At 36.6% G+C, this 22,438-nt stretch overlaps 4 protein-coding genes across 7 annotated transcripts in view; 1 reads left to right on the top strand and 3 right to left on the bottom strand.

The window, feature by feature from the left end:
- Positions 1–670: 670 nt before the first annotated feature.
- LOC129445306 (uncharacterized) lies at positions 671–5,717 on the bottom strand. 3 transcript variants are annotated; one of them, XM_073866398.1, is made up of 4 exons: positions 5,512–5,717; positions 5,116–5,416; positions 1,189–2,574; positions 671–936 (listed from the first exon to the last, which is right to left on the bottom strand). In XM_073866398.1, the coding sequence occupies exons 1-4, from the start codon at positions 5,662–5,664 to the stop codon at positions 827–829; spliced, it is 1,950 nt and encodes a 649-aa protein (XP_073722499.1). In that variant the 5' UTR covers positions 5,665–5,717; the 3' UTR covers positions 671–826. The 3 variants fall into 3 exon arrangements, with proteins under 3 accessions (XP_073722499.1, XP_073722498.1, XP_073722497.1); XM_073866397.1 differs by having other exon boundaries at positions 671–1,188; positions 1,273–2,574; positions 5,512–5,716; XM_073866396.1 differs by having other exon boundaries at positions 671–2,574; positions 5,512–5,715.
- Positions 5,718–7,763: 2,046 nt separating this feature from the next.
- LOC129445362 (uncharacterized) lies at positions 7,764–11,848 on the top strand. Its single transcript, XM_055206573.2, has 2 exons — positions 7,764–8,123; positions 8,723–11,848. The coding sequence occupies exons 1-2, from the start codon at positions 7,910–7,912 to the stop codon at positions 9,697–9,699; spliced, it is 1,191 nt and encodes a 396-aa protein (XP_055062548.2). The 5' UTR covers positions 7,764–7,909; the 3' UTR covers positions 9,700–11,848.
- A 1,605-nt stretch (positions 11,849–13,453) lies between these two features.
- Positions 13,454–16,285, bottom strand: LOC141348991 (uncharacterized). Its single transcript, XM_055206530.2, has 2 exons — positions 16,015–16,285; positions 13,454–15,340 (listed from the first exon to the last, which is right to left on the bottom strand). The coding sequence occupies exons 1-2, from the start codon at positions 16,283–16,285 to the stop codon at positions 14,274–14,276; spliced, it is 1,338 nt and encodes a 445-aa protein (XP_055062505.2). The 3' UTR covers positions 13,454–14,273.
- LOC141349198 (uncharacterized) overlaps positions 16,063–22,438 on the bottom strand; it is a 38,425-nt gene continuing 32,049 nt past the window's right edge. Inside the window, exons 1-2 of one of the 2 annotated variants that reach the window (XM_073866453.1) lie at positions 21,295–21,743; positions 16,063–20,042 (exon numbers count right to left, since the gene is read on the bottom strand). In XM_073866453.1, the coding sequence (XP_073722554.1) occupies positions 19,234–20,042; positions 21,295–21,589 (1,104 nt within the window). In that variant the 5' untranslated portion in view covers positions 21,590–21,743 and the 3' untranslated portion in view covers positions 16,063–19,233. Of the gene's footprint in view, positions 20,043–21,294; positions 21,744–22,438 lie in introns of those variants that run through there. The other variant, XM_073866454.1, reaches the window with a different exon arrangement.

Below are 22,438 nucleotides of genomic sequence, written 5' to 3'. Positions count from 1 at the left end.
TCAACAAAAAAGTTTAACAAAAGTACTGACCTAAAGTTACAATTGAAATGGTTACATTATAAATGCATGAAATGGTAAATAAGAATACAATTAACTGTTTCCAATATGTATGAGATATTACCTGATAGTAAAGAGCAGTGCTTCCCCAAAAGTTTTAAATGTTTCCTAATTGAAAACACTTGATTCAACTAATCACCCTCCTTCCAAAATAAATGGCAGTGCTGTAGTTGGATAGTGCAGATTAAGGGGCGGTATTATTATATTAAGAACTCCTTATGACATCCAAATTTCAATGAGCTAATTTTTGCTCACACCTACAAAGTGGCAATGCTAACATGTTCATGCCATGGGCCCTTGAAAATACCCCGCAGTTCTTAGAGTTGTTGTCTTGTTGTGTAATGTATTTTGCTGCATTTTTTGCATGCACTCAAATACCTCAAATATGCAAACTGCATGTTTAAATAACAGGCATGTGATTGGCCACGGATAAAAAAAGAGACTACAGATAATCTACGGCATACTTACACAAGACTATAAAATGGACTTAAGGACATTGGATTTATCATCAGAAATTACTAGCCCCCCCCCAAGGAAAATGTATGAACTAAAAAAATTCTAAAACTTAATATTGTAATTAAACAAAACCTATTAAATGATACAACGTATTGCCTTACTTTTCTGATTTTTTTATTATACAGAATTTATGATACATTCATGTATTTTTAACATTTCATAAAACTCGGGCCCCCATGGTACAATCTCACAGCCCCAGTTTGAGAACCACTTCTCTAAAGCACTGTAGGTTTGACTGGCGTGTATAGATTCACTATGTTTTCAGTGTAGTTTGTTCTTCGGTATGTTTCTTCTGATGGGCACGAAAACTTCCAGAATAAGTGAATTTCTGTCCACAGATCGAGCACTGGTAAGGTTTCTCTCCTGTGTGAACTCTTAGATGGATTCTCAGATCATTTGATCGCGCAAACCTCTTCTCACACTGAGAGCATTTGTAAGGTTTTTTACCTGTATGAATTCTCTGGTGTGACGCTAAACTTTGAGGTTGACTAAAACTCTTCCTACAAACACTACACTGATGAGGTTTCTCTCCTGTGTGGAGTATTTCATGGGATTTTAAGGATGATGAATAAGCAAATGTCTTATTACACTGAGAGCATTTGTAAGGTTTTTCACCTGTGTGAACTCTTAGATGGGTTCTCAGGTCATTTGATCGCACAAACGTCTTCTCACACTGAGAGCATTTGTAAGGTTTTTCACCTGTATGAATTCTCTGATGTGACACTAAATGTTGAGGTTGACTAAAACTCTTCCCACAAACACTACACTGATGAGGTTTCTCTCCAGTGTGAACTCTCTTATGAAGTCTGAAATTAGATGGACTTGAGAAGCTCTTTCCACAGATCGAGCAGACGTAAGGTTTCTCTCCGGTGTGAATTCTCTCATGAACTTTTAAGGACTTTAAAAGAGCAAACGTCTTCTCACAATGAGAGCATTTGTAAGGTTTTTCACCTGTATGAGTTCTCTGGTGATTCACCAAACTGTCATGTCGATTGAAACTCTTTCTACAAACATTACAGTGATGAAGTTTTTCTCCAGTAGGAACTTTCTGATGAACTTTCACATGAGATGGATCAGGGAAGCTCTTTCTACAGATTGAGCAATAGTAAGGTTTTTCTCCAGTGTGATGTCTCTCATGGGTTATTAAGTGACCTAACTCAGTAAACGTCATCTCACACTGAGAACATTTGTAAGGGTTTTCTCCTGTATGAATTCTCGTGTGTTTCACAAAATTGTCATGTCGTGTGAAACTCTTCCCACAAAGATTACAGTAATGAGGTTTCTCTCCAGTGTGAATTCTCTGATGAACAATAATAGCACTTAGAGTAGTGAAGCTCTTGTCACAGATCGAGCAGAAGTAAGGTTTCTCTCCGGTGTGAATTCTTTCATGGACTCTCAGATTACATTTTAGACTGAAACGTTTATCACAGTGTGAACAGCGAAAGCGTTTCTCTTCAGTGTGTGTTTTTTGGTGTGACTTTAGACAACCTGAATCCCTAAAGGCTTTGTCACATTTGCTGCACTGATATGGTCTCTCATTTGTGTGTATAAACACATGTTTCTTCAAACAGGCATTTTGTGAGAATCTCATCTCACAGTGAGGACACTTGTGTGGTTTTTCTCCTGTGTGAATTCTCTTATGACCATCAAGACCTCGTTTGGTGGTGAAGTAATTGCCACATTCAGTGCAGTGGAAAGGCTTTTCACCATTGTGGGTCCTCATGTGACGTTTTAGCTGAGATAAGAAGACAAAAACCTTCCTACACTGCTGACAGTGAAACTGCTTCTTCTTCTCTTTGTGCACTTTTGAATAATGACGTCTCTTTTCTTGTAAGGTAGTAAAGCTCATCTTACATTTGGTGCAGGTGAAGAGTTTCTGTTTTGTGCGTTTTCTCTCATGTCTGTCTAAATGTCTCCGTGAGCTCAATGTCTCTTCACCGGTGATGCAGGAAAGAGTCGAAGATGTTATTTCTCCATCCAAACATAATTCACTCCTCACATCTGAAAGAAACATGATACACAGAGAATGATGAATTGAGATTCTGTATCTTTTTCTATATTTACACAGAGACAGAAGACAGCTGTCAGTCCTGGGTTCATATTTTATTAGAATAAAGGCAAACTAGTGATAAAATACAAAACATTTACATTAAGGTTGTATTTATTAACAATTAATTAATGCATTAGCTATCACTAACTAACAATGAATGAATACTTCAACAGCATTTATTAATCTTGTTTCATTTATATTTAGTTAATCCAACCAAGCGTTGTAGCTGTTAACATTAATTAATACACAGTGAACTAATTAATCAACATAAAAAAAAATTAATACATGCTATTAAAATATATTGTTCATTGTTTTTCATGTTAGGTAATGCATCTACTAATGTTTAATACAACCTTATTGTAAAGTGTTGCTTGTTGTGTATATGGTGAATAACTTTTTGTGTGTCTTTACATGCCTGTTGCTCAAAAACATATCATAATCTCCTTAAAGATTTTATTCCTCAAAATGTTTTGGTCTTTTGCTTAAAGAGGCACACAGATCCAAAATCCAAAATTGCCTGTATTGCAGAGTGTCATGTAGGTGTCCATCAATGTAAACAAAGTAGTTGAACCAAAAAGTGCATAATTAATAAAGTTATTGAATTCTAAAGTAGGAAGTCGACTCTGAATCGCTGAAACGAGTCGTCATATGGATTGAATCTCCTGCCTGTCTTCCATGTAATACCAACACTTTGCATAATAATCTCCGCCTACAGCCTTGCCCGGAAAAAACGAAAACTATGACCTGCCCACAGACACTTTAGTTAGTTAGTGTGTAAACCTCATATCACACTGTGTTTTCAGTTTGTGTTGTTTTCACTACCAAAGGATGAAGATATAAAGAATCAGTGGTTAAAATTACTTTATCACGGAGGGATTTACTAGACGTTTGGCTGTAAAGAATTAAAATGACTTTTTCACGGAGGGATTACTAAACGTTTGGCAATGAAAGATGGTTCAGTACCCACTTTATTTGGAACAACATGCGTCTCCTAACCACAATCTTTAAGTATGATTATTACATTGTGTTTATATTCCCCCCGAGTGTTCTAAAATGTCTAGTTTACTGTAATGTCTTATCAGTAAGCTGCGCTAGCAACGCATGTTGCAGTTAAACTGTGTCCCGATTAGCTTAAGTTACACTTGCTTAAATGAGTGTAAAATGTTAATGTCTGTTGTCGTTTTTATAACTTGGACTAATAATGAATGATGTATTGATGTTGGTGTTTAAACTCAGGACTCCAGACTAACTTTTTTCACTAGGAGCACAGTGGCCCCCAACTGAAAATTTTAGGGGGGCAACCAGAAAATTTAGGGGCACACACCGTAAATCAACATGCTAACCATATATTCAAATTTCTACTAAGTAATACACTGTATTACTAATAAATACTTTGATGATAGATGCAGAAAGTACAATGTGCTGTTTAAAATTTAGTGTAACATCACAAAAAAAAGTCAAATTTACTGGTCGCACATGTACGAATGGATGTAAAATTCAGAGGCACACTCTCAAAATTTGGTGGCAAAATGCCACCATTTAGGGGCAGTCTGGAGCCCTGAAACTCTTAATATACTCTCAGGGAGTCATGTTAGCAAGCGGCTAACACATGTGCACTTGTGTTTGCATTTTGACTATGGCCCGGTTAGCTGCATACTTGCTTAAATAAGTGTAAAAATTGTAATGTCTGTCATCGTTTTTATAACTTGGACTAATGATGAATGATGTGTATTGATGTCAGTGTTTAAAATCTGAATATACTGTCGGGGAGTCACGTTAGCAAGCGGCTAAAGCATGTGCACTAACTTAGTGTTTACATTTTTGCTATGGCCAGTTAGCTTACATACATGCTTAAATGAGTGTAAAATGTAAGTGTCTGTCGTTGTTTTTATTGCTTGGACTGATGATGAATGATGTCTATTAATGTCAGTGTTTAAACTCTTAATATTCTGTCAGGGAGTCACGTAGCAAGCAGCTAACGCATGTTGCACTTAGGGTTTTGCTATGACCCGGTTAGCTTACATGAAATGCTTAAATTAGTGTAAAAATGTTTCTGTCGTCGGATTAATGATGTGTATTGATCTCAGTAAATCATGTTAGCCCTTGGACAATACATGTTGCACTATTGTTGGTCTGTGCAGAGACTCTGTCTGTTGACCAATCAGAGCAAAGTAGGCTACTGAATGGTGGGGTTTTGGCAGACTGTGTCGTTGAACGGCTTCACAAGAATCATTTGGGGATCTCTGAGATATGGGGTAGTTTTAAATTTATATTTAAAAAAAAATTAGTGTTTTTTGACCTTGCATGCATTTAAGACGGTTGTCCAGGAATTATAAACAGTGATAGGATGCTTCAAATTTGCATTTTACTGGGTCTTTAAGTTTATGACTAACCTTTTTTTTTATAACACAGCTACTCAAATGCAAGTTAATCGACTAATCGGATAAAACAAAAACTTACTTAATACAAAATAAATTACGGATGATACATACCTGACGAAATAAAATCATGACCATGATGATCGCCTTCATGTTCATTTGTTTTAGGTTTTGTTTTGATCTTCATCATGAGGTTCCTGCAGTCGGTGAGTTTGACTGAACACATCTTGAGTTTGGTCTGCAGGATCTGCTGCTGTTCTCCAGCGTTACAGACAGAATCCAGAGACTCTGTGGAGGTTTGATCAGTAGATTCATCATCCTGTAAGTCCTGATTACTGTCACACACTGTAGTGTCCTGAGCGTCTGTGTGCTTTGACTCAGTATAACAGAGTAAAGTCAGACTGAGCTCGGAGTCCTGTGTGGAAGATTCACAACAAACACACACAGAGTAAGATTAGAAATGATTTGATGTTGTCTGATTCAGGTAAAGGATGTTTAAGCTGTACAAACCTCTCTCTTCAGTCCTTCATCTCCTCTTAACCTCAGCTTTGTCTCCAGTAACGCCACCTCTTTCTTCAGCTGAGAGATTTCTGTGATAAAATCATCAATATCCAACATGGACAGATCAGTTCCTACTGATTTACAGCACATCACATCCATCATAAACACTAAAATACACAGATACAAAACTCTGTTTACACTCAATAAAACACTCAAGAAAGAAAAACACTGAGGATACACAAACACATCACACGCGAGCTCTTTCTTTAGTGGGTTTATATGCGGACTAAAGAGCTGCAGAGCGCCTCCTGCTGTACTGGAGAGAGAAGACGCTCAACACTTCATTCATCTCTCATTTATTACACAAGAAGATTGATGTTTCTTCATGATGTCCTAGTTAAAGGCTGTCACGATGATGATTTTAAAACAAAGGTAAAGATCTATTCTATCTATAGCGATCTGAGATTTGCATAATGAGAAATGGGTTGTGGATAAAATAGTGCTACAGAAAGAAAATAAAGATAAAGGCATCATTTGATCAAGTCATAAAGTATAGGACATTGTAACATAACTATTAATGAATGCCAAGTTGTTAACATTATTGGAATTTTATAATTTAACGGGGGACACTGTGAAGAGTTGAGATAGGATTAAGAAATATTATGACCAGATTAAACATACAGAGGAACAATTGACGATGGGCTGTTGAATTATAAGAAAATAATGAACACCCAAGGTGGTAATGCGGAATGACTCGAGGCAGACTGCATTATTTTTAAATAATTAAAAGGATCGGAGACAATCATTCTGCTTATACCATGCTTACCACTCCGGTGCCTATTTTTAAGACATTTAAACGGTTAGTTGTGCGGTTAACAGAAAAATAATAATCAACACCCATGGAACAACCAATCAGAATAAAGCATTCAACAGGCACGTAGTATAAAGTAAATTAAATAGCACACATCACATTATATAAAAGCATCCAACAGGTCTTTGTGAACATTGTAAGCGATGGACTGTGAGTAAAAACGGGCCTGGATTTTCCTCCCAAATAGGCCCCACCATCACAAATACGAACAGCTGCTAACATTACAACAATGTTACAGCAGGTCATCGCATTTTTTGCAAATAACATTAATAAATAAATAAATAGTTTAAATTATAAATAGATCATAAATAGTGTAACGACTGAGCAAGATCAGACACATAATATTTACTTATATTTTATAAATATATCTGCAGACCCTCACCCAACAAGCACGCAGGCTATCGAAGTGATCGCTACCTGCTCTGTAAAGGGGTCACTAGCGTGAAAATCAGACTTTTCCATGTTTAAGTGCAGTATAAGATCTCTTGTGGTTCCCAGTGCTTTTATGAGCAACCTAGAAAATGTGAATTTACTCATGCATGTATTCAACCCAGTAACTTTGTATAATGGGTAAATGTCTTAATGCAAATATTTATAATCGATAGGTCATTCAGATTTCGCCTTAGTGTTTGTGATAATAATACCACCTCTCAATCTGCACTACCCAACCACTAGCACTGCCATTTTTGATTTCGTGCAGATGAGAATATGAACAAATACTTGACAGCACATTAATTGAGTTATCAAACTCTTTACAACAAACTTCCACCTCAACATCCAATTGTGAATTCATCCACTCATTTGCAAATAATATGTTGGAAATGACACACCCAAATGGCACACTTTTGCTCAGGCCTACTGAAAGTGACAATTGATCACACACCTCATGCTTCATAATTAATTATCTGTGTAGAATTTTGAGCTTTTTTAAAACTGTCACTTACGTCATCTCTGGAGACACCTGAAAGATTTATGTCTTACCATCAGCCTTAAAAAAATACTCATAAGCCCTTTCAGGACCCCTCTTAAAGGATGAGGATGCAAAACTATTTTTTCAGCGTACTTTTCTTCCTAGCCAAGGGGGCAAGTGTGCCAAGTTTCTGACTAAACATTTGCTGGACGCGTGTTGGCCAGACACCCAAGACATTAATTTGATTCAAATATGTTTGTTTCCCTTAATTGGGATGGTGGAGAAGGTTTAAAATATTAATAATTAATATAATTAATTATTATAAGCCGCTCCTTTAAATTGGCTAGAAATAGATAATTGTATTATTAAATAAACTTTAAGACTTTAAATATACATAAAAAGAGCATACAAATACAAAAAAATGTATAATACGAAGTGTTGAGCGTCTTTTCTCTCCAGTACAGCAGGAGGCGCTCTACAACTCTTTAGTCCGCCGAACCCACTAAAGAAAGAAAGAAAGAGCTCGCCTGTGATGTGTTTGTGTATCCTCAGTGTTTTTCTCTCTTAAATGTTTTATTGAGTGTAAACAGAGTCTTGTCTCTGTGTATTTTAGTGTTGATGATAAGATGGATGTGATGTGCTGTAAATCAGGAACTGATCAGGACTTACAGGATGAGGAATCTACTGATCAAACCTCCACAGAGTCTCTGGATTCTGTCTGTAACGCTGGAGAACAGCAGCAGATCCTGCAGACCAAACTCAAGATGGAGGTGAAAACAGAACCTACAGAAGATGAAGATCACACTGATGATGATGATGATGATTATTTTATTAATTCAGGTATGTTTTCTTATTCAGTTATGTAATATAAGTTAATGTTGATATGTTTAATTTGATATGATTACAGTTATTATAATTCGTGATTAAATCTTTGGGCTCATTAATAACATGGGGCTATGGAGATATATAACATCATTAGATTTTGTCATTTTAAAGTCCCGACCCACAGCACTGGTGGTCAACTGCGATCCATCACAGCAGTGATTATGATTTAAGAACTGGTCAACATTGGGGAGGAACACAGTATGGGCTGACAAATACTTTTTGTAACAATGCGACACAGGTTTGATCAGCCTGTGGTGGGCCTCCCTTGGCTGAGGGTGTCTTGTGATACAAATCCGAAACACCCAATGAAGCTGAGGTGCACAAGTGATGATGTGTCGCAGCATCATTCTGACTGCTCCCGTCGTCACTCTTAAAACATGGATGTCCTATTAAGCAGTGCTGACTATTGGGACTGTAACACCAAGTCCTACTAAGCAAATCTTTGCATATCTACTGTTGACACCAATTAACAAACTCTCACATATAGTTGTCACATAAAGCTATAATTGGACTGTCAACTGTCAAGATATTAAATGCTGTTGTTTTTCTTTCAGATGTGAAGAGTGAATTATGTTTGGATGAAGAAATAACGTCTTTGAACCTTTTCTGCATCCCCGGTGTAGAGACATTGAGCTCACAGAGCCACTTAGAGAGAGAACACACAGATCCGAAACTATTCACATGCAGAAAATGTAAGATTTACTTTACCACCTTACAAGAGAAAAAGCTTCACATGAAGACACACAATAATGAAAAATCGTTCTACTGCAGTGAGTGTGGCAAATATTTAAGCACCAAAAACGCTCTTGATGGTCATAAGAGAGTTCACACTGGAGAAAAACCTCATCACTGTATTGTTTGTGGGAAGAGGTTTAATTCTTGGAGCAATTTAGTGTCACACCAGAGAACTCATACAGGTGAAAGACCTTACAAATGCTTTCAGTGCGAGAAGACGTTTGCTCGATCAGATGTCCTGAGGACCCATGAGAGAATTCACACTGGAGAGAAACCTTACGTCTGCTCTCAATGTGGTTGGAGGTTCTCTGATTCATCTCATTTAAGTATTCATAAGAGAATTCATACTGGAGAAAAACCATATCACTGTAGTGTTTGTGGGAAGAGTTATAACTGTCGCAGCACTTTAGTTAAGCACCAGAGAATTCATACAGGTGAAAAACCTTACAAATGCTCTCAGTGTGAGAAGACGTTTACTCAAGCAGGCCAATTAAAAGTCCACGAGAGAGTTCACACTGGAGAGAGACCTTACGTCTGCTCTCAATGTGGAAAGAGCTTCTCTGATCCATCTCGTTTCAGTGTTCATAAGAGAGTTCACACTGGAGCAAAACTTTGTCACTGTAATGTTTGTGGGAAGAGTTTTAATCACCGCAGCACTTTAGTGACACACATGAGAATTCATACAGGTGAAAAACCTTACAAATGCTTCCAGTGCGAGAAGACGTTTGCTCGATCAGATGGCCTGAGGACCCATGAGAAAGTTCACACTGGAGAGAAATCTTACGTCTGCTCTTAGTGTGATTGGAGCTTCTCCGATTCATCTCGCTTACGTATTCATAAGAGAATCACACTGGACTGGAGCAAAACTTCACTGTAATGTTTGTGGGAAGAGATTTGATCGCCTCGGGACTATAGTGTCACACCAGAGAACTCATACAGATGATAAACCTTACAAATGCTCTCAGTGTGAGAAGACGTTTACTCAAGCAGACCAATTAAAACTCCATGAGAGAGTTCACACTGGAGAGAGACCTTACTTCTGCTCTCACTGTGGACAGAGCTTCTCTGACCCATCTTGTTTCAGTGTTTATTAGAGAATTCGCAGTGGAAAAAAAGTTATCACTGTAATGTTTGTGGTAAGACATTTAGTTTCACACCAGAGAATTCATACAGGTAAAAGCCCTTACAAATGCTCTCAGTGTAAAAAGACGTTTGCTCAGTCAAAACACTTAAAAATCCATGAGAGAGTTCACTGTTAGGGCTGGGCAAAAAAATTTATTTTTCGATTAATTGTTTTTTTTCTGTGGTTGATTCAAAATCGATTCTCAAAGGCCACAAATCAATTTTTTTCCCATTTTGTTTCCGCAAACATTGAACGTAAGATTAACGTTAATCTAATCTTTTCCACTAGATGTCACCCTTTTTTGCCTTGCACAATGTTACCAAGGAGCGAGAGGCGAGCCTGTCATATATTCATTCAGTCTATATTCTAATATATGATAATATAATATAAAATTCTATATAATATATATTTATTGAGTTGAATCGAGAATCGAGTATAAAAATCGAGTCGAGAATCAAAATCGAATCGATTTGATAGCTTGTGAATCGAAATCGAATCGATCTGGAACATCTGAATCGATACCCAGCCCTAATCACTGTAGTGTTTGTTTGAAGAGTTTCAGTCGATATGACAATTTAATGTCACACCAGAGAACTCGTATAGGTAAAATGCTCTTAGTGTGATAAGACATTTACTCAGTCATGTCACGTAAAAGCCCATCAGAGAAAAGCCCATTCATAAAACATACTGAGAACAAATTACTCTGAAATCATCATAGCATCTCAATTTGTGAAAGTCAAACCCGGAGTGCTTTAGAGGTCAACATCACATTAATGTTTCATGTGGATTAGTGTAGGTGTTTGTTTACATCCAGTAATTTCTGCTGAAATTGGACAGAAACCATTAAATCAATATTCAATATGATTCATTTGTCAATGTTCATTATATCTAATCAATATCACGTTTGCATTCTCCATTAATATTGAAAAATATTTACATTTCAACAAACCACTATTATGGTGATCAGTGTTTGCTTTAGTTGAGCTCTTAACTGATGACATTTGTTAAAGGCGCTCTAAGCAAATCTGTGAGATTTCACTTTTTGTTGATGTTTGAACTGTTTCCAAACAAACAGAGCGTAGCTAACTCCTCCCCCTCCCTACCGTGCTTTCATGAACGTGCCCAACCACCACCCCCAAATCATTCTTGTTGGTTATTGGCTGGAACACTTTGTTTTGTTTCGTGGTGCTAGGTTTGGCCACTGTGTTTTTATTGCAGTTTGTGGAGCCTGGGCTGTCTACAGAGATCGCATTTTTTTTACACTTTGATCAGCGAACAGGCAGCAAGCAGATAGTGAGGAGATGTTTCCTGTATGTAACAAAAAATGTTTTATGGTCTAAAACGTGTGAATTCGCTTAGAGCACCTTTAAGTTAACTATTTCTCAGTGCTTATGGGTGTTTATGTAAGAACACATGTGCACTGATGAAGAAAGCAGTTTTTCAAAGTTAATTTGTGGATGGTTGTTTTTTATAATAGGTGTCAAGTTGGAATAACATTATGCTGTTTTAGGTGTTGATCCTTTTGTGACATTCTCTGCTTTGTAAATGCTGACAAACTTAGACATCTTCACTTGTTATTAGGGATGTGAATGTTTGTAATTTTTCTGAAAAATGAGTACTTGATTACTTGGGGGTGTGGCAATCAAAGGTATCATCAGTGTGTGTAACACTAAACAGACCTCCAAATGCTGCCAACCACAAAACAAATAAACCCAAATGATAATTGTTTCGTGATCGATCATCAATGCCAGTGCATATTTAGAGAGATGTTAATGTACTTTGATATGTATACCACTGAAGTAAACTGTATTATCAGTTTCTTTTTTAAATCTTAAAGAAATTGGCAGCTTTTTATTAAATAAACTTAAATCTGTTTCCTTGATGTTCTACATCTCTTTAAGAATATATTTGGCATTAGACCTTATTTTCTAAATAGCAATGTTACAACTTAAGAGCTCCTCAGAAAACACATTTCAGTGTTATCATTAGAAAGTATTCTGATAAGTTTCTGCTTCTCACCGGGTGGTTCTTTGCCATTTAAAATCCTTTAATGCACGGCAAGCCTTTGATTATCCCTTACCTATTGAACCTATAGTCAGGCAATGCTAAATAAAAATAATTTTTAATTTTATTTAACATCACTTTGTCACCTGTCTGCTGTTTTTCTCATGTGAAGTCAAAACACACCTAAACTGAGAGCTGTGTGTTAATTGTTTAACCTTAATCACTTTACATACAAAAATAACTAGCTTTCACTAACAATGCCATCTTGAACTCCTATACATTCACAAGACCGTTTTAGCATAGTAAGCATTCATTACTATAGGCCCTTTTCACAGCGATTTATTACAGTTAATAAAGTTTAAAATATGATTATTTTACTTACAAAATCGCATCGCTTACCCACAAAATACCTTTATTAACATCTATGGATTAAGCCTGTGAAATATAGATGCATTTTTTGGGAGGTTGAAGTTGTTTCATGATGCCTTTTTACTACTGTTATAAACTTGGAAAAGCAAGGACATTTACTAAAACAACTCCAAATGTATTTGTCTGTGGTATGTTCTTATCCAATTAAAAAAAAAATAGTTTAAAGTGGTAAAATCAAGAAGGTTTAATCCCCCCTTTTTGAATGTATTTATAAGGACATTATTTTTAAGAAAATGTGTTTTATTTTTCCAAACAAGGTCCAGGAGCATTTTATCATGTTTTATTTTAGAATGGCAGTGTCAACATTCAAAGAAAGAGCAGCATACTGTATGAGAACCTTGACAGACCTTCTGCTTTTGCCAACAAGATTTTGCTCTTTAACTAGGGGTCTCTGGTGCCACATACAAAGTTTTTATTTGTATTTTTAGTGAAATAAAATTCATGGGACATCTTTCTAATAAATTTTTGTTATAAAAAAAACTAAATATGAAACATGATCTCTAGTTTGAATAATACAAATTCCTAAATAATTACTTTAATTTTTAATTTACATCAATTCATATTTTGATAAGACTAAGCCCAAGGCTTCATAGAAATGCTGAATATATTCTAGACTAGAGCTAATGGAATTTGGGTTTCATCTTGCAGACAAAAGAGTGGTATCATCACATAATATCAGTAGTTAAATTATAGATTTAACTGGGACAGATGCAGATGGTTAATAGCATGAAAACTGGACTTCATGTTTAAAAGCTAAAATTGGGTCCCTAGTGCTTCTATCAACCTAGAAAATGTGAAAAAGATCAACGCATTAACTTTGTTTTGGTAAACAATTCCCTGCAAGCTTGTGAAACAATAGGTTCAATCAGATTTCACCTGTTTTGTGACAGGTAGAGAGTCTAATTACAATAATACCGCCCCTCAATCGGCACTATCCAACCACGGCACAGCCATTTAGTTCAGACAGAAAGAGAGAAGATAATTGACAGCATAATTGAGTTTCAATTAACCACCATCATGGTGATCAGTATTTGCATTTTATTAGCTCATTTGCATTTTAAGAAACACAATAACAAAGTGTCAATTTTAACATTATATAATAAATTATCTGTGGGATTTTAGCTTAAAGCTCACATATACACTTTGGGGATTCCAAAGACTTAATTTACATCTTAAAAATATCTCATAATATGACCCCTTTAAAGGAATAGTTAACTTTAAAATGAAAATTCTGTCATCATTTACTCATCCTAATGTAGTTCCAAATCTGTATTATTTATTTTTGATGAAAACAAAAGATAACAACTTTATAAATGATTGTAAGCACACAGCTGATTGTAACCTGACCTTCATAATAAGAGAAACAAATATTATGGAAGTATTGTGATAAATGATTGTATGCACACAGTTGAAGGTACCCATTAAATTTCCTTGTATTTGTTTTTCCTAAAAAATACTAATTCAATAACAATAGTTTTCTATATTTCAATTTCATGTAGGCCTACAGCTGCTTTAAAAACAATAAACAACTGATAATTCAATGGCATGTTTCAATACAGTTTAGCACCAAAATCACACCCTTTTGAGTTAAAGCAGCGCCTCCGTAAACCTGACAAAATGCTCAGATCTCAACGACCGACCTGTTAATTCATTGGGCAAAAGAGGAAAAATTCAGCAAAGTTCTTGAAAAAAAAAACATTTGCTTTATTGCGACGCAAATAACCAAGATCAATGTACTAATAAATAGTTTTTTTTCTAGTGTGCAATAGCATCGAACATTAACACCAATTTAACACAGTCAGTGTGTAAAGACTTTAAGACACTACAATGATTTCTCTTTCGATGTAGTTTGTGGCAGGATGTTTCTTCATCTGATGATGCTGAAGACTTCCAGAATAAGGAAATCTCTCTCCACAGATCGAGCAGACGTAAGGTTTCTCTTTTTTATGAACTCTCTCATGGGATTTTAAGTGACCTGATCTTGGAAACCTCTTCCCACACTGAGAGCATTTGTAAGGTTTTTCACCTGTATGAGTTCTCTGGTGCGTCACTAAACCGACAATTTGACTGAAACTCATCCCACAAACATTGCAGTCATGAGCTTTCTTTCCAGTGTGATTTCTTTCATGGATTTTTAAGTAACCCGCACATACAAACATCTTTTCACACTGAGAGCATTTGTAAGGTCTTTCATCAGTATGAATTCTCTGGTGATTCACTAAATTGTCATGATGCCTAAACCTCTTCTTACAAACATCACAGTGATGAGGTTTCTCTTCAGTATGAACTCTCTGATGGATTGTAAGCTGATATTTAAAACTGAAACATTTATCGCAGTGTGAACATTTATAGCGGGTATCTTTAGAGTGAACTTTCTGGTGTGATTTTAATAAATCTGAATCCTTAAAGGTTTGTTCACATTTGTCGCACTGATACAGTCTCTCATTGATGTGTATAAACAAATGTTTTTTCAGAGTGGGTTTATATCTGAATCTCTTCTCACACTGAGGACACTCGTATGGTTTTTCTCCTGTGTGAATTCTCTGATGATTAATAAGACTTTGTTTGCTGCTGAGATATTTGCCACATTCAGTGCAGTGGAAAGACTTTACTTCACTGTGTGTCTTCATGTGAACTTTTAGCTGAGTTAAGAAGCCAAAATCCTTCCCACATTGCTCACAATCAAATTTCCTCTTCTTCTTCTTCTCCTTTCTGTGCTCTTCTGAATGACGTTTCTTCTTCTGTATGGTAGTAAAGCTGACCTTAGATCTGGTGCCGGTTAAGAGTTTCTGTCTTTGTGAGCTCAATGTCTCTCCACCGGTGATGCAGGAAAGAATCGAGGACGTTATTTCTCCATCCAAACATAATTCACTCTTCACATCTGAGAGAAACATGAAACAATTAAATTCTCTTTTCACTTTTATTTACACACAGTAGGATGAAATGAGATTTTGTATCTTTTTAAAATATATAAAACAGAGACAAAAGACAGCTGACAGTCCTGTTATTATAGCTGGGTCATTGCAAATTAAAATTTTGTAAAGTTGCAAAGCTAAAGAGTTAATCATTTTTGGTTTATATTTTATAGGAAAAGTGATTAAAGAAAAAACGGGTCACTCCTACTATTCAGTGGCATTTCAGGGTAGTAGCTTTATAATATCCATGATTTTATCCTTTCAGCTGAAAGAGGGCTGATAAAACTATAAGAAAATATATTGGTCCAGCTGATGATGTTATGATGAAGCCACATATGGTGGACATCACCAGTGAACAACAAAACATTGAATTAAAGAAGCAGACAAATGTACCATTCCCTGACAAATCATGAACAATTTCTAACCTAATCTCCTTAAAATGTATAAAATAACCCAAAGTAGTTCATAAGATAACACACAGCACTACTGCATTATATGGTGACACACAAAAACTATAAATCTCCTTAGATTTTACTGCTTTTCTTGCCTTTTGGCAGTGAGCTTGTGATTCAAAAACCCTGTTTATAAAACAGATACTTACATGAACTTTAAAAATACTACAATGAGTTAGGAAACATACCTGTCAGAATAAAATCATGACCATCATGATTGTATTCATATTCAGCAGCTGTGGGTTCGGTTTTAATTTCTGTAGGTTCAGTTTTGATCTTCATCGTGAAATTCCTGCAGTCGATGTGTTTGTCTGAAGACATGTTGAGTTTGGTCTGCAGGATCTGCTGCTGTTCTCCAGCGTTACAGACAGAATCCAGAGACTCTGTGGAGGTTTGATCAGTAGATTCCTCATCCTTTAAGTCCTGATCAGTTTCTGATTTACAGCACATCACATCCATCTCATCATCAACACTAAAATACACAGAGACAAGACTCTGTTTACACTCAATAAAACACTCAAGAGACAAAACCACCGAAGATACACAAACACATCACACCGCGCTTCTTTCTTTCTTTAGTGGGTTTATCGGCGGAGTAAAGAGCTGCAGAGCGCCTCCTGCTGGACTGGAGAGAGAAGCCATTTAACCAAGGCTGGGAATCGACTCCAAAAAGAATCGACTCTTCGATCGAGGCTTTGGGATTCCCATAAGGGAAAGAGTCCTTCTTAATAGCTTGTGTAAGAGATTACACCCCTCATAAAGCAGTTGTTTAAAACAATGAGAAAACATTAAAACATATACGTTTGGAACTGTTTTCATTATTACATCAGTTAATTGTGACTACAATACACTTCAAAGTGTCAGCTTTCAAATGAGACCAAACTTATGCTTTTAGTGCTAAGCCTTCGTGGACTTTATCTATTTGAGAGTCCAGATTCATTAGATCTCTCTCTCTCCATCACTAAATCTGTCCTCGCATATCAACTCTGTTGTGAGAGTTAAAGTCGCAATGAAATTGAAATGAAAAACTATATATATATATATTTAATATTGTGGTATTAACAAATGACTTATCTGTGAGCTTCATTATTTTAAAAAAAATTGTGTGAGCTCATAATCTTTAATCAAAAATGCAAATCTCCTCCCCTCCTCAAAACGATCTCTCTTCACTTCCGGTGATATGGTATGGCAGGTGGGCGGGGTCCGGGAGAAGATCGCAGCAATTAGCAACACGACCCAACTTCAAAGTTCCATTCGGATATACGTCACCAAGGGGAAAATAAGGCGATCGCTACTTCCGTTTCATGGCGACTAATACTTCAAATAAACCATGAGGAAGATACAGAGATGAAGAGACAAACATTAGGCTGGAGATGCTTTATGGAATAATCTTATTGAATAATCTTAGTTGCGTTCTCAATGATTGTCAGATTAACTTCGTCTGACTAAAAGCCGATTTAGGTGGTGTTATTATAACACAGACAGTGGACATTTACTGTTTCACAACATTCTCAGTATGTTAATAAAAACCTTGCTAAAAACTGCTTCATAGGTATTTCCTTTTGTGACGTTGAGGACAAAGATGGGCCAAGTTGAGGAGTGATTTAAAGGTATAGCGGAGGATTTTCTCAAATTTTAGAAAAGAACCGCCTTCTCCACTTTTTAAAAAAATGCAATTGCACAATACTCTTGATTGACAACTAGGAGGACCAATAGTCTTGATGATCCACCCAGAAATAGAAAATCCTCCGCAATACCTTTAACTAAAACTGCAACAAAAGTTGCTGGCTAATTACTTCCATCACTAATGGTCTTCTCAAAATATACAAAACAAGTTGCTTCTTTGGTTTTCTGGCTAATCTGCTTCTTCTTTCGGTCCCTCCAGAAAAACGTGATTGTGCGATCGTGCGATATATTGCATAATCAGCCAAAGTCCGCATATTTATGCGGGGCTGCATTTTTTCCAAATATGACGCACTTTCGCCGCATTAATTACACATTTCCGCGCGCAAAATTTGCGGGCTTGCATGATTTCATAATCTCAGCATTTTTGTAGCAAAAAATCACATATATTAGCAGAAAGTTGAAAAATTTTGCATTTACTTCCCAAAAGCGCAGCCGTGTCCTCTATTGCCATGGGAACGTTATGAAGTGACGTGATTATGTGACGTGAACATCATTGCAGCTTTTGCAAGTTTCGCAATTTTGGCAAATTCCCGGAATTCCATTGCATAAATATCCCGCTTAGTCCATCAAATTTTTTAAGAAAACGTGCCGCAAAATCGAGGATTTTTGCCCGCAACAATCACAAAAAAACTCTGCGATTTTCTGGAAGGACTGTTCTTTGGCGGTTGAGCTGCTACTGTCGTTACATGCATTGATGCATACCAGCTGTCTGCACGTGTGTTTGCATGTCGACACGGACGAGTCTGACGACGCAGAAGTATATATAAAAACCGACACATGGCCTACGTCTTAGGACAGAAGTACAACTATAATGAGTCCATCAGTACGTAACTGCAAACATATTTTGTCCTTTATTTCTGTATCAAATATTTCTAAAGCAACTTGATAGTGAAAACTTGAATTTTTTTTCAACAATATGTACATTTTATTCAATTTAATGAGTACAATACAAATTTTCAACACAGCAAAAGTATTAACACCAGGAGAAAAGTACCAAGTGTGAACTCCTGACATTTAAACCTGATTTACTTTTATACTGGAAAAACTCGACAAAATTCAAAATCTGTTACAGCACTAAAAAAAACTTTAGATTGATCACTACTTTAACACATGAAACCAGAAACACAACTTGTGTGTAAAGACTTTAAGACACAATGGGGTGGTTTCCCAGACAGGGATTATCTTAAAACAGGACTAGGCGTTAGTTTAATTAGGAAATATAACTAGTTTTAACAAACATGCCTTACTTAAAACATTACTTGTATGCATTTTGAGGCAAAAGAAAGAGCACTGTTGTATTTTATGATATGTCAGTGCAGGTTGTTTTCAGTTTGGACAGCTCTTACATTATTTTAGTTAAGAACTAGTCTAATCCCTATCTGGGAAACTGCCCCAATGATGATTTGAGTGTAGTTTGTTCTTCAGTATGTTTCTGATGATGCTGAAGACTTCTAGAAAAAGTGAATCTCTTTCCACAGATTAAGCCGACATAAGGTTTCCCTCCAGTATGAACTGTCTGATGGACAATACATTTAAATGGATTAATGAAGCTCTTTCACAGATCAAGCAGTGATAAGGTTTCTCTGCTGTAGGGCGTCTGAGATGGGCTTTAAAGAAAGTTGAATAAGCAAACTTCTTCTTACACTGAGAGCATTTGTAAGGTTTTTCACCTGTATGAGTTCTCTGGTGATTCATTAAATGTTCATGCTGCCCACAAACACTCACTGATGAGATTTTTCTCTTGTATGAAGCCTCCTCTGATGGGCATTTAAGGAAGATGACTGAGTAAACGTCTTCTCACAATGAGAGCATTTGTAAGGTCTTTCACCTGTATGAGTTCTCAGGTGTTTCACTAAACTTTCACTTTCATTAAAACTCTTCCCACAAACACTGCAGTGGTAAGGTTTCTCTCCAGTGTGAAGTCTCTCATGGACTACCAGATTAGCTTTATGACTAAAACGTTTATTACAGTCTGAACATTGAAAAGGTTTCTCTTTAGAGTGAATATTCTGGTGTGATTTTAATGACCATGAATCCCTAAAGGTTTTGTCACATTGAACGCACTGATACGGTCTCTCATTGGTGTGTAAAAGCACATGTTTGTTCAGATGGGATCTTTGGTTAAATCTCTTCTCACATTGAGGACACTTGTATGGTTTTACTCCTGTGTGAATTCTCTTATGAACACGAAGAGTTTGTTTTCTGCTGAAATGTTTGCCACATTCAGTGCAGTGGAAAGGCTTTTCACCACTGTGTGTCCTCATATGAATGATCAGACTAGATAAAGAAACACAAACAACCCCACAGTGCTGACAGTGAAACTTCTTCTTCTTCTCTGTGTGCTCTTCTGAATGAAGTTTCTTCTCTTGTAAGGTAGTAAAGCTGATCTCAGATCTGGTGCATGTGAAGAGTTTCTGTTCTGTGTGTTGTCTCTCTAAATGTCTCTGTGAGCTCAATGTCTCTCCACCGGTGATGCAGGAAAGAGTCGAGGACGTTATTTCTCCATCCAAACATAATTCACTCTTCACATCTGAAAGAAACATGAAATAATTAAATTCACTTTAATTTAAACAAAGAAGGGTGAATTGAGATTCTGTATCACGGTACATTTTACAATAAGGTTGTATTTGTTAACAATTAGTTAATGCATTAGCTATCACAAACTAACAATGAATAAATATTTCTACAGCATTAATCTTAGTTCATGTTAATCTTTAGTAATACATTTTAAAATCAAGCATAGCTTTTGCAGCTCAGAATGCCCGCATCCACAAACGCCTGACAACCAGCTCGCACACATTAATGTCAGCAGGCATGAACTGCCTCAGTCAGCTGACACAAACGTAAATGTTCCATGGGTGTTGATTATTTTTCTATAAGACAGACAACCCTAACCTGTCAAATGTCTTAAAATAACCACCCGTTATTTAGTTTGCTTAGTTTGTGGTTCAATACTGTTTTTATAAAAACCAAGCATCATCTAAACAAATACAAACTCACTTATAATACAGTGAAATTAAACAACACAGAGCGAATGTTGCTGTGTAAAATGTGTACTATATAATATGTTAACTACAAACCGGCTGCAAAACCTCTCTTCACCTAGTGGTGATTTGTGATGATTGCCATCTCCCATTGTCTTTAGGAAACCAAAACATGTGTTATTTTTGACGAGGTATTTGTTCCAGAGTTAATTTTAGCCACTAGTCAGACCATTAAACAAACAGAAACCGGAAGTAAAGTTCTGACCAGACGCGTTACCGCAACAGCGCACATGCGTCTGATGAAACCATCTATATGTAAAACAAATTAACATCAGATGCCGGTATTCAGAAGCAGCTTGTGTTATAGGAGCTTTACAGAGTACTTTTGTGATTTTGCTTCCTGTCAGGGTTGCCATATTCGCATAAAAAACAGCCCAATGGCCATAAAATTAGTCAAAAAGCATCCCAATGACTATATTTATAACCCAAATACCAACAACCAAATCCTTCCATCTCTAACCCCCCAAAAAACATTAACCCATGGAAACCGAACTAGGGTGAAAGTATCGCGGCGAGAAGCCTTGGTCGCGTCTGGTGTGAACGCACCATAATAAACGTGCAGTTCGCGTAGTATGAAGCAGACGCGTGTTCGCCGTGTCCGATGATCGTGCGTGAGCATTTAATGTCACACACCAACTAATCAGTTTAATAGTAACGTAAAAATTTGGCCCCACGTGTGCACCCGCAAAAGCTATGATTAAAAAATGGTACAAATACAAAATAACCAAGGAGACATACCTGACAGAATAAAATCATGAGCATCTAGTGCAGTTTCTATTTTTATTTCCGTAGGTTCCGTTTTTATTTCTGGAGGTTCAGTTTTTATTTCCGTGGGTTCCGTTTTGATCTCCATCATGAGGTTCGTGCAGTCGATGAGTTTGACTGAACACATCTTGAGTTTGGTCTGCATGATCTGCTGCTGTTCTCCAGCGTTACAGACAGAATCCAGAGACTCTGTGGAGGTTTGATCAGTAGATTCCTCATCCTTTATGCCCTGATCAGTTCCTACTGATTTACAGCACATCATATCCATCTTATCATCAACACTAAAAAACACAGGCACAAGACTCTGTTTACACTCAAAAGAGAAAAACACTGAGGATACACAAACACATAACAAGCGAGCTCCTTCTTCTTCTTCTTCTTCTTTTCGTTTAATAGCTGCTCACTCCTTGGGAGTATTACTGCCACCTACTGTATAACTTGCGCATATGTGTAATGGAAGCGAGCTCTTTCTTTCTTTCTTTAGTGGGTTTATCGGCGGACTAAAGAGCTGCAGAGCGCCTCCTGCTGTACTGGAGAGAGAAGACACTCAACACTTCATTCATCTCATTCATTACACAAGAAGGTTGATGTTTCTTCGTGGTGTTGTAAGGGTTGTCACATCGGTGTCAGGGATTACAGTATCTCTGCGAAAGCGATGTAAGATTTGCACAAATAGTCAAACAAGTTCTAAAAAATGAAGACTAAAACATCAAGCTTTTGGTGTCATAAATGTAGCGCATTGTATAGAAAATAATTATTAAAGAATGACAAATTCAGTGGGATTTTATTTAAAAAGAACTTAAGACACTGAGTGGATATACAATGGGCGTCTGTGTATACAATATTATACAATGTTTGGTATAATATATGACCAGATTTAAAAATACAACAAAGTTAATAGCACACATCATTAGAGAAGCATCCAACTGGTCTTTGGAAAAATTGTGACCGACTGGGAGTAAAAACAGGCCTAGATTTTAGAATTTAGAATAGGCTTCACCACCACAAATACAAACAGCCGCTAACATATATAAATTAATTCATAAATCAAATTATAAATAGATCATAAATAAATAAGTGTATGAACTTTAAACGGCCCATGTCATGAAAATGTTGG

Source organism: Misgurnus anguillicaudatus, chromosome 3 (genome assembly GCF_027580225.2).
Source record: "Misgurnus anguillicaudatus chromosome 3, ASM2758022v2, whole genome shotgun sequence".
NCBI classification, from domain to species: Eukaryota; Metazoa; Chordata; class Actinopteri; order Cypriniformes; family Cobitidae; genus Misgurnus; species Misgurnus anguillicaudatus.
This window is presented reverse-complemented; position numbering and strand designations above follow the sequence as displayed.

Excerpts from the sequence above, each read along its gene's own strand:
- LOC129445306 (XM_073866396.1), bottom strand. The coding sequence starts at position 5,664 with ATGATGGATGTGATGTGCTGTAAATCAGTAGGAACTGATCTGTCCATG. Across the intron at positions 5,417-5,511 it reads ATGAAGGACTGAAGAGAGAG|GACTCCGAGCTCAGTCTGAC; the intron begins GTTTGTACAGCT and ends TCTTCCACACAG. Across the intron at positions 2,575-5,115 it reads TCATGATTTTATTTCGTCAG|ATGTGAGGAGTGAATTATGT; the intron begins GTATGTATCATC and ends TGTTTCTTTCAG.
- LOC129445362 (XM_055206573.2), top strand. The coding sequence starts at position 7,910 with ATGGATGTGATGTGCTGTAAATCAGGAACTGATCAGGACTTACAGGAT. Across the intron at positions 8,124-8,722 it reads TGATTATTTTATTAATTCAG|ATGTGAAGAGTGAATTATGT; the intron begins GTATGTTTTCTT and ends TTTTTCTTTCAG.
- LOC141348991 (XM_055206530.2), bottom strand. The coding sequence starts at position 16,285 with ATGGATGTGATGTGCTGTAAATCAGAAACTGATCAGGACTTAAAGGAT. Across the intron at positions 15,341-16,014 it reads TCATGATTTTATTCTGACAG|ATGTGAAGAGTGAATTATGT; the intron begins GTATGTTTCCTA and ends TGTTTCTCTCAG.